Raw genomic sequence first — 11,870 nt, 5'->3', positions numbered from 1 at the left:
TATCAAATTATGCTTCCATTTGTATATTATTATTATTGTTATGATTTCTTTTAAATTTATGGTACTACAATGAGTTAGTTTGCCTTGTATGTCATTTGTCCCAAAGGCTTGATCATAATTATATTTTCCTCTCATCCCATAAATTCTACAGTCATGATCATAATTGATCCAACGATAACGACGTTTCAATCTATTCATAACAAGATACAAACCGTTAAAAATAAAGCTACTCAAAGACTTCCTACAAGCAAATGTAATCAACTTTAGAAGATCTTGAAATATAAAAATGAAATTCCCACCATTATCTATCACAATTATAGGCCAATGTTGTTGACATCAATCAACAATCTCCAATGCTAAAACACGAAGCTAACATGAATAATAGCACAAGATGAACAAGACATACAAGCAATAGGAAGTTGGAATCTGCCTTGAAGAAACATTGATATGAAACTTATCGTCAAAAGTTTATGATACAAGCAAATGAACACTACTACATATAAGAGTCTATTACAAACAACAAAACTGGCCCTGGAAAATATTTTGTTTAACTTCCGGTGTGAACGAGCAGTTGCCTTTTGCCAAGCAGCTCAAAATTTTAGAACTTGGGAGTTACCTGAGGCCTTCTACAAACTCAATTGGCTGGAAACATCATCTGTGCTTTGACCTTATACTAGTCTTAGCTCGTATTCACCAGCCATAGTAATATATCTCACCCATGGAAGAGCCTGATAGCCACTTTTCTCAATAATCTTCAAGTAGCGAACCTGACATTCATTAAACAATACATATTATTGCAATGTCAAGAACATGCTATATCAGCTTAGAGAACAGATGAAAACAAAAATATGCTTGTTTTGTTATGGGCCTATGAAGCACAGAGAACTAAGATCCCATACTAGGTGGCTTGTTTTATTTGGCTGGTAATCAAGCCAGGACAGGCTGCAGAGGAGGGGAATATAACTTTGCTCTAGTGCCACTTATGTGGGACGTATGCAGAAACAAATGGTCACCTCTTTTTTGTTCTGTAGAGTGACTAAGAACTCTGGGACGTCCTTTTTGCTATGATTGGTTTGAATTGGTCAGTGCCAATGACTACACTGATGATTTCCAGCTGGAACAGAAAGGGAGGCACTAAAGATTTATTTTTTTTAAAAAAAAGATGGAGTATGATATCAGGCTGCATATGGTGGACAAATCTAAAGAGGAAGGAATCTAAGATGTTTTGATGGAAAGAACAACCCAATACAGAAGATAAAGTTTAGTTGTATTTTGCTTTTTTAGTTTTGGTGTAAACAGGAGTACGTACGTGACACTGAGGCTCTAATCCAAGTTTTAGAGTCTGTTTAACATAGTTTTTGTCTAATTTAGGTTTTGCTCACACTTATGCTTGAGTTGCCATATAAAAGACCTCCAGCACTGAACAAAGGAGAAAAGTCATAGAAGGCAAGATATACTATAGGTGACAGTTTGATCAACACAGCAGAGCCAGATTAGATCTGAGGAAAAGTTTGACCACTGCAGATTGTTACTTCCTGTTCTTTGGGAAGGCATGTGGGGAACTCTGAGTGCCTAAGTGGAATCCACTTACTAGTCAGTATTGTTGGTGTCTTATAAGCTCATCTCCACTTTTAAATAATTTGAAGTTTATTCGGCCGGTTAATTGTAGTATTACAGCCTATACCTTACCAGGAAATCAGATATCGTTGACCATGGTTAATTAGACTTCTTTAGTATATGCAGTTGTTGGGCATAAAGATGACAATCAGCTATACATTGCTCTCTTCCAGCACAGAACCCCCGCCCTGCCTTTCTTTTCATATTGCACTGTCAAGCAATACCAACAATAACCACTAGCAAGGAAAATAACTTAAAAAGGAGTTTAACTAAATGGCATTTTGTGTTCTGTTGTGCCAGTTCTAAGTTTTTTCCAATGTGCGTCTACAGCAGAATTGAACCAGCCACATCACCTCATTATCCCCAATATGCCTTTACATGTACAATAACCCTTAATTCCCAATCCCATTTGAAGTGTCAACCCTTACAGTACTTGTTAGTGCTAATTCCTAATGTCATCTGACTCCCCTCCTACCTTCCCAGTCTGAGAACTAATCAAGTACATAGAGTTAACCGCTCATCCGAGACTCAGTGGTTTCTTAATATGATAGACCAAGCAAGGATATCAACATGGGCCTAAAGATTACAGAAATAAGGGAAAGAAGACTTGGAAGTCTACGACTAAGTAAAACCAATGCCTTTAGGGGTTAGTACGACTATGCCTTTGTAATACTCTTTCTGAGAGCCACAATTGTGGAGTGTGGTCTTTACATTTACAATCAACATCTTTTGGAACCCTTCTTGAACAAATATATTTCTATGGATAAATAGCTGATCTTTGAATAGGAAAAAGAGTCGAGGGCTTACCTGTATACCAGAAACAGTAAAATAAGGAATTTCAAATTTCACACGTATAGGAGCTTTTCTCTCAGGAACTGATTCTTCCGCTGTAATACTGGGAAGAGTAAACTCCGCTCTCAACATATATTCCTGAAAAAGAAATGGCAATACATATAGGCAGATGTCAACAAGAGAACAATCAGAAAAGTTAAACAATGAGTTAAAACTTCAACTATGATCAAGTCAACACTTACCTTACCACCTGGGAAAGATTTTATTTTCCAAATCAGTGCATCTTTTTCAGGTGCATAAGTAGATGATCCCATTGATGTTCGGACATTTGGATTTGTAGCGTCCGTTGCCACAGGTAACTCAATTTCAACATTAGTTGCAGTACTGAAATTATTGAAGAAACTCATAACTGGACATGGAAAACTTTGTTATAACATAATGCATGCAATACACAGTACAAAGTAAAATGGCGCATCTAATTAGCTGAATTTTTCACTGTAATATTTGATACACATCATACCTTCGTTCCTTGAACTGGCTCCGTGCTTTAACCACAATTTCCATACGGCTCCTAGAATGTCTTTCCACTTGAGCTTCTACCCATATGAGAGGCTTTACCTGAGACAATTACCATCAAGGATTTAAACAATTTTGCTTAAGAACGTCCACAAGGGAACTAAAAGTAATACAAGACCCAGCAAGCTCATAATTTACCTGAGTACCAAGTCTGTAGGTCATAAGATCAAAGGCTCCATCTGGCGGTATAAATGATATAGTGCGATCATTTTCAAATCGGGCCAAGCGAACACACCTAAATTAGAAGCAAAATTAGTTGAAGAGAAAGAGAAGGGCAATAAGATAGAGAAATGGGTTACTATTTGAAACTGGCCAAGACTCAAGACATGGATAAAAGCCTTCAGGATTTATCATTTGACAAATTGTGCGGGAGGTACAGGTTGCTGGTTCAACAACCACATACTTCACTAAATTCCTTTTAAAGTAATAGGTTTGACTTTCCAGGCCGCGCTATTTAGTAAAGTATTTCATCTTTGAGAAGCATGTTATGCAAGTAAATCAATGGCCAACCCACATAACTCTGTTTGACATGAGAGACCAATATATCATAATCCCACAAAAAGAAATAACTGAACAATTTCATACTGATGAAACTTGATATCATCAAGATCAATGGCCTTCCCCTTGGTAGTTCGCCCTTGTGCTTCCAGCAACATTCTATCATTAAGACCAAGCTTACACTCAGGCATGCCACTGCAAAAAAGAAACAATAAAATGTATATTCAGATAACAGTCACTCTATATACAGTAGGGTAATACCAACAATTCACACGTGAGGGACTGATAAACATGATGTTTAAGTAGTGGAACTAACTGTTTTCTGAATCAACACAGAAAAACTACCAGACATTCAACTTGTACCCCCAAAATGTCCCAGATATTCAAATAGAAGATAAGATAGTGACACTCCAACAGATGTGGAATAAAGAGCTCACCGGAAACTGAAAAAGTTCAGGTAAAAGAACAACTCACACACTAACAACTAGACACATTTTTTTTTTTTAATTATTATTATTATTATTGTTGTTGTTGTTGATAAAGTAATAAATACTATTGATGTTTGGGAAAAATGTGCCTGTATACAAGAAGAATACCAATAAGTAGAAAACCTACAAGAAAATACTTTTTGTAACGAACGACACACAATCTTCTATTCTATACATAAACAAACCTCATCAGTACTCTAAAAGGAAATAAGTAATAAGAGGTTATTCCTTATTCGTACAAAATTCATCTCTACACCTTTGAATTTCGAAAGCTCTCATATTTCTCTCCAGACAACTCACATAAGAGCTAGTGGAGAAACGTTCCAAGACCTGCGTCTCTTTTTCTTCATTCTACCAAAACTCCTACTGGACATGGCTTCTTTCACAGTGTCTGACATCAGCCATCAGCCACCTGATTCCAAACCAACCTAGAATTTCCCACCATAACCTCAAAGCTACCTGACAATTTAAGAGAAGATGGTTGACATCTTCATCCGAACCCTTACACATAAAGCACCAATTAATGCACAGAACCTTCATCTCCCTAAGCATCTCAGCCGTCAAAAACACCCCTCCCCTCTAATTGATAGCCGAGTGAAAAAATCAATGATAACTCTGAGATCCAACTCGAGTTATATGGAACGACAACCTCCTCCCTAATTAGAAGCTTCCGATAATATGAGTTAGTAGAAAACACTCCATTTTTCCCCACCTTCCAACTCCATACGCCGTGCCTATCTTCTGAGGTACTTTGCTTCACAAGCAAAGTAGTCAGATTTTGGAACTCTGGCACATTCCAGTTCTGAAAGTTTCACCTAAACCTCGAATCCTAAAAACCATCTCCACCTAGAAACCTCCAAACATGTTGGACAGTCATCTTCTTCTGGAGTGAAATTATGTAAATGTTTGGGGATGTACTTCTCAAAGTATTGCCCCCATAAGTAGATCACCTTTGTTACAGAAAAAATTACTCTCCATAAGTTCGGGTAACAATGCTACTAAAATTAGCTCACATTTTACCTTCTTACCCAATTTGACCCACTTTGTATATAACTTGAATATTTTTCATTCCTTGGGGCAACATTAAAGACCTACTTCTAACCCTTTTTTCTCCTTGTCTCTTTCTTCCTTCTGCTTAGTTCTTTTCCCAGCGCTCATTCTTTTCATCTTCAATGTTAATGAAGTGTCACCTCTAGTCCTTTTCCACTCTCTTCAGTTTTAATCTAGTGTCCAAATTAAAAAATTCATAATGATGAATGTCGGATCTTGGGGTTATTGCATATATAAACAAACTTCAGTCCAAAAGTTTTTCGTCATGTTCTTTTAAACAGTATGGAGTAGTAGAACAGATGAACTCGTTGATGGCCTGAATGCATCACATATTACTCTACAAGCCTTAGCTAGGTGGGAAGACAGATTGGAAGATTCTTTTGATGGGCTTTCATCACATATTACTCTACAAGCCTTAGCTAGGTGGGAAGACAGATTGGAAGATTCTTTTGATGGGCTTTCATCACATATTACTCTACAAGCCTTAGCTAGGTGGGAAGACAGATTGGAAGATTCTTTTGATGGGCTTTCATCACATATTACTCTACAAGCCTTAGCTAGGTGGGAAGACAGATTGGAAGATTCTTTTGATGGGCTTTCATCACATATTACTCTACAAGCCTTAGCTAGGTGGGAAGACAGATTGGAAGATTCTTTTGATGGGCTTTCATCACATATTACTCTACAAGCCTTAGCTAGGTGGGAAGACAGATTGGAAGATTCTTTTGATGGGCTTTCATCACATATTACTCTACAAGCCTTAGCTAGGTGGGAAGACAGATTGGAAGATGCTTTTGATGGGCTTTCTTTTTCCCTTCTACTTTATTGCTATAATGCTTCTCTACCATGCACCCACCTTCATCCATGGTTGTATATAAATATTAATGCCAACTTTAGGGCTTAATTTGGTTGATTTATTGTGGTTGATTGAAAACTTGAAATATAAAAGTTATCATTGAACCCACTTCAAAGCTATGATTTGGAAATTGGTTTTTTGAGTTTGTTAGTTGTTTGGGTTGGGTGTTGTTCCAATTGATTGGAAACTTCAAGAGGTGTTCGAAACTTAAACTTGAGTTAGATTTGAGTTAAATTTAAGAAGAGGCTCTAGTAAGAAGAGGAAGTCAGTTTTTGTATAATCTTATATATGGGTATACAGCTTCCTTAGACTATTTCTGACTATAGTTTAAACAACACTCACTCCAAAATCCAAATTTCTCACAAAATCATATTTGAATTTTAAAGCCAGTTATTTAATTTTTTTCAACAATGGTGGATTACTTTAAAAATCTAATCACCACCCAAATGGATTTGATTTGTTGAACTAATGTTTGAGTCACAATTACTGATTCGGAGATTGAGTTAGAAGCTTGAGCTTTTTTAGAAAAGAAACTGAATAGCAAATTCGAGAACCTATTTGGAGTTTGATGTTGAATCTTGGCCTATTATTTTAGGCTACAGCTCTGCGAAGTTGTATATAGGCCACCTGGTCACAATGTATGTGTGTGGACTATACTTGTATGTAATTCTCTCTTTATTAAATCAAAAGGTTTGAAGAAGGACTTGCATTCAAATATTTAACAAATGTGATGAACCATAAACAGTGGGCACATGGCCACCTGGTTGCAATGTATGTGTGTGGACTGTACTTATATGCAGTTCTCTCTTTATTAAATCAAAAGGCTTGGAGAAGAGACTTGCATTCAAATATTAAACAAATATGCAGTTGGAACATCTTTGAAGGTGATAGAGAATGCACTAGAGGTTGAAGGCCTTGTATTAGTTTCTAAAAGGGAACATAAACAAAGTGGAAAAGGGAACTAATTTCCACTCTGACTTTGGTACTTAAAAGACTTAACATAGGAGTGCCAAAATTGGCCCTTACATAGTGTAACCCACCAATAAAAAGGTTAAAGTGTAGGATACGTACGCTCATTAGGACATATCAGTTATAGGCTCCACACATGGTGTCCCGCAGATTTCTCTAGGTGGATAGGAGGCGTGACAGTAAGCGCATCCAATTGATTGTTGCTGTGGGCCTCTCAGAATATTTATTAATCGTTGAGTTTTACCCAGCTATTGACCTTCATCAGGGGTGTCAAATGGGCAAGTTGGCTACATTTGGCCTGGTTAAAGTAAGTTCAGTCAATAAATGGGTTGGGTTATATAACCCACCAAATGTTTGCTTGGGTCAAATAGGCCGGCCAATTTGGGTTGAACAATGAGTCATAACTCATAACCCAATCTGCTCAACTCAAAAGGTTTTCATTTGTTGGTTTGTTCTTTTATAATTTGTTTAGTTATCAACTCAAACTAATAAAAAAACCTTTTCTTCATTTATCATGACTATTTCAAACAAACCACACATAAAAAAGATTCTATGATTTGATAACTTTCTTATTAATCAATTTGGGCCACATATGCAACCAAATTGACCCAAGCCTTTCTTTTAGTTATTGGAGAAAGTATTTTGCTGAAGTGCTGCACAGTATTTACAGAGACATAGCCCATAGCCGCATTACAAATCAGTAATGAGCTCAAGAGTTCTATCATAACCTCTTTGTCATTTGCAATTGCCATGTTACACCAAAATAAAAATAAAAGTAGAAAAAATGCATCTATGCTTCATGCAAATGACGAATTCCTTTTGCTTTCACAAATTCACGTGTTCCTCTCATGTAGATGATCCACCATGTGACTGATCACTGAATTCCAGGTTTTCAGCTTTTCCTTTCCCAGACCTTTCATGTGACAGCTTTGCAGCGTTTACAGGGACTAAATTGGGCTATCCCAAAATGACAGACCAATGAGCATATACACAGCCCGATCTGCCCATGTCTGGTGGATTATTCTTTTATGAGCTAAATTTGACACCCCTAATCTTTATCTACAATTTTGTGACCATTGAAGCAATGAACTTCCCCACCTAAGTAGAGGGCTCTCTATCTAGAGAGAGAGAGAGAGAGATATCCTTGGAACTTCTACAGAACGACGCCTAGGTTACTCTAATTGTAGGTAGTTGTAAGATTAGAGCAAAGAAGAACTAGTCCAGCGTGGTAATATAAGAATCCAATACACTCCTAGAACATGAGTATGCAATGAAACATTAAAAATGCCTAATTTTGTCCAAAATATTTTAGTAATTCTAACTGCCACTTGAACACTTTGCAGATTATGATGGTCAAAATTAGCTTGTATACCAAACAATTCTATTGGTGATGGTGAATTTGTTTGCGGCATGTATAAAAGATTGACGAAATTCAGGAAAAAAAATATTTGGCGAGCTCTTTACAGCTACATTCAGTGAAGAATAAACAAGTTGTGTCTGAAATTTTGATCTTTACATTAGAAGCACAAAAGAACATAGTATGTCAAAATTCTTAAACACCTATATGCATAAATGTGCAAGGCATGATTTGTGAATCATGTTTCTGATAATACTATCTGACACTAACTAAAGAAGTTAAATTCTTGCAGTTGGAATTCTTGGAATCTTAAATTAACCAAAGGGATAGGGGGGAAACGAAAAAAACAAATAGAGGTAAATATTAACATGAATTTTCCTTCTGAGGCATGAGCTAGATGGTAGGTTCAGTAAAAAAGGAACAAGAATATACAGTGCAAAGAGCAAACCTCAAGTATGCCCTCATCTTCAGTGCACCAACAACATCTGATCTCACTATTTGCCCGTTGCTGTTTACAAGTATATTAACACTCTCCACAACATCCAAAAACACCTGAAAGAACAAACTTCCATGTAACCCAATGAAGAAAAAATACTCTCTTAAATAAACATGTATACCTACTTCATTCTTCTTGTAGTTTATCCCTTCACTACGCCAGGACACAGCATTTGTAACTGCCATTGGAGGCCTTTGTGTAACCTCCATCCTATATGCATCAGTTTTTATGAACTCACTGAGAATTTTTGCTTCAGTATATTGAGGATAACCAAAGTCCATCATTTCATCCAGTAGCTCATACTGCAAAGACAAAGAACATCAGCTCCGTCCGAATGAGCCAATATGAATGACAATTTCCTATCTGACTTTTGATCTTAAAGAGACATGAAATATTCCTCATACCACTACAACGAAATTATCGCGAAGGGATTCTTCTTCTAACTCTTCAAAATAATGCTTGAATACCTGTCAGAAAGGTAAAATAAAAAATGATAAATCTTCCCAAGTTCCAACCAAGAAAACCATTACTCCCTCCATTACATTTTTACGGTACTATAACTATTAGAGGAGTCAAACAAAAAAAGTTCTTCCATTTCAAGAATAAATTTAATTATAAAATACTGTGACGTAGACACATAGTACAGTTAATATACTTATAAGTATATAATATGTAAATTTTACTTTAAAATTAAAGAAGTTGATGTCCAAATTGAGACTGAAAGTTGAACAGATTGACCCTAAACTCTGAAGTCTGCCATTTTTCTCATAACTGAGAATGTAATTGATTTTTGGATTAACACAGTAAGAGCACACATCCTCAAATATCAGCATAACTTACATCTACGACACGGTGTAGAAACAGAAGGAGACTAGCTGCATTACAGTTCTGCCTTGATGCAGTCATGAGATACACATTGTTATGCTGTATAAACATATAGGTCACGCCATTATCATATGCTACAGGATCCAGAGGATCACCCTGCAATGGATAAAATCACATAACAATCAAATTACACAGTAAACCGTAAACTGCTCAAGCTCCTACTAAATCAAAACAATTCAACTGCCTGGAAAAGAAACAAAAATGTAGATGATAAAAAGGTATACATATCAGAGAAAAGGTAACTTTGTGTTAATATTAATCATCTTAACTTTGACTTCTCAATGAGATTTGCTCTTTTTAAGTAGAGTGGTTCAACATAATTATTGATCGAATATAAGTCTTTGAACCAATGCTTGCACAAAATTACTTAAAATTTGAAATTTCAAAATTCAAACATGTGAAATCATCAAAAGATAACTCTCTCTCCATTCTATTTAACTAAATTTGCATAATTTCAAATTAAATTACACCAATTTCCACTCTCCTGAACTCAAATCTAACTCCAATTTCAAACTAGAGCCATTTATAAGCGCATCAACTTGTGATATCTTCAACCAAATATTTCAATTTCTCGTATACAATTATTTCGACATTAAATTCGAAAGAGAGAGGAAAAAAGAACCTCTTTTTCAATGAGCTTGGTGAAGAATCGTTCCGCTTGAACGGAAGTGACGTCTCCACGGTAATCACGCCAGACGAGCACCCGGCCTTTGATGTCAAGGAGGAACAGCGCGGACGCCGCCCCTGCCATGTGAAGTACTACGGATTCCGATCAATATCGCAGATAGGAAAAGCTGTCGTAGAGAAGCTTTCCGGTGGAGATCTGCTGGTGGTAGAGTAAAAACGATCAAATATAAGCTCCGCAGTGAATCTTCATGCGTTCGTTAAAGTATGGGTTTTGAGATCGAAATTTTGATCAAGTTGTTGTCATTTGCTTGCAGTGGAATCATATGTGGGCCGTATCGGGTCAAGTAGTCCAACTTCTGTCCGGTTATTTGACACAAACACCAAAATCCTTTTAGTTTGGTGCCGGTTGTCATTTTTGCTCAATGTTTTAATTTTTACCCTTGAGCTAAATAAAAATAAGTGGCCAAAAATATTTTCCATGATATAAGTTTATATTTTCATAAAAATTGCTTAATTTGTATGGAACTTATGTCGAGGTAAAAGTTTAGTTCACAACTCATAAGTTATATCATAGAAGACATAACTTAGTTCCTACATAACTTATGTCAACTGAAGCAAACATCAGTTTTAGATTCCACAAGTTATGTCATATATAAGAGGCATAACTTATTCTTATAAAACTTATGTCGCAAGGCAAAAAAATTCCAAACTCATATAGAGCGGATTAGATACTATTAAAACTTATGCCGGATAATTTAAGACAGATATTTTCTAAACTTATCTCGAGCGAAATTAGGTCATAAATAAGGATTTTTTGACCTACAAAGTTTTATTAAATGACCAATAGGGACAAAGATTAAAAATCATTATATTTGAGGATAAAAATTAAAGCTCATCCTGAAAGAAAATGCAAGTGCAAAACTTCACTTTTGTTGCCAAGTGTATTATTACGTGTCTTTTACAGTCTCTTATATACAAATAAATTAGAAAGAAAACAACAAATAAACATTTTTCAATCATGATTTTGAAGTTTTAAATTCCACAAATAAACAGATAGTGTTAAGTTCTTTAAAACAAGATTTATCAACCTCTTTTTATGGAGCTAGATCACATCCTCTTTTTAGATCCAACTTTTTTAGGTCCCTATATCAAAATATTGAAATGGTTCTGCGATAAGAGAGACTCAACTTTTGATTCCATATTCAATAACTGACGAGTTCAATTCTCTAGTACACTATTTTTGAACTTTAGTGTATATGAGAATAGATATGATCAATAGATTTTTCAAGGTTCAAATCACTTCATGTGCTATTTTTAGTTTGTTATATATAGGAAGAAATATCTGAAAGTGTATCTAATGATGTAATCATTAATCGTTTTTAAAATATGATAATTTATCGAGTATGTACAATTATAATGGCAATGTCTATATTCATATGTTATGTTTAAAATTTTGTTACTTTTTAAGTAAACGTTGAATATTAGTACACATTTTTAGTCTAATTATTATTAATTATTTAATTTAAAGGCGTAGTAGAAATTCATAAACTTTAAATTTTGAATATATCTTTAGGTAAACTATGTGTTTTGTCTTCCTATGGTGAAAAGCTTTTATAGCCACATAAAAATTATGTCATGTTTAAGACCACATACAAGTTT

General features: G+C 35.5%; 1 protein-coding gene across 1 annotated transcript; it reads right to left on the bottom strand.

Moving 5' to 3' along the window:
• Positions 1-403: 403 nt before the first annotated feature.
• Positions 404-10,519, bottom strand: LOC102586521 (AP-1 complex subunit mu-2). Its single transcript, XM_006357553.2, has 11 exons — positions 10,207-10,519; positions 9,540-9,680; positions 9,104-9,166; positions 8,825-9,001; positions 8,652-8,755; positions 3,571-3,678; positions 3,124-3,220; positions 2,930-3,027; positions 2,652-2,793; positions 2,425-2,547; positions 404-767 (listed from the first exon to the last, which is right to left on the bottom strand). The coding sequence occupies exons 1-11, from the start codon at positions 10,333-10,335 to the stop codon at positions 669-671; spliced, it is 1,281 nt and encodes a 426-aa protein (XP_006357615.1). The 5' UTR covers positions 10,336-10,519; the 3' UTR covers positions 404-668.
• Positions 10,520-11,870: the final 1,351 nt, after the last annotated feature.

This window comes from Solanum tuberosum, unplaced genomic scaffold, assembly GCF_000226075.1.
Source record: "Solanum tuberosum cultivar DM 1-3 516 R44 unplaced genomic scaffold, SolTub_3.0 scf00248, whole genome shotgun sequence".
NCBI lineage: Eukaryota > Viridiplantae > Streptophyta > Magnoliopsida > Solanales > Solanaceae > Solanum > Solanum tuberosum.
The sequence above is the reverse complement of the archived record's forward strand: the minus strand, read 5'-3'. Positions and strand labels throughout refer to the sequence as shown.

Coding starts and splice junctions, on each gene's coding strand:
- LOC102586521 (XM_006357553.2), bottom strand. CDS start 10,335: ATGGCAGGGGCGGCGTCCGCGCTGTTCCTCCTTGACATCAAAGGCCGG. Junction 2,794..2,929: donor AGCCAGTTCAAGGAACGAAG/GTATGATGTGTA, acceptor CAATAATTTCAG/TACTGCAACTAATGTTGAAA. Junction 2,548..2,651: donor AATCTTTCCCAGGTGGTAAG/GTAAGTGTTGAC, acceptor TTTCTTTTTCAG/GAATATATGTTGAGAGCGGA.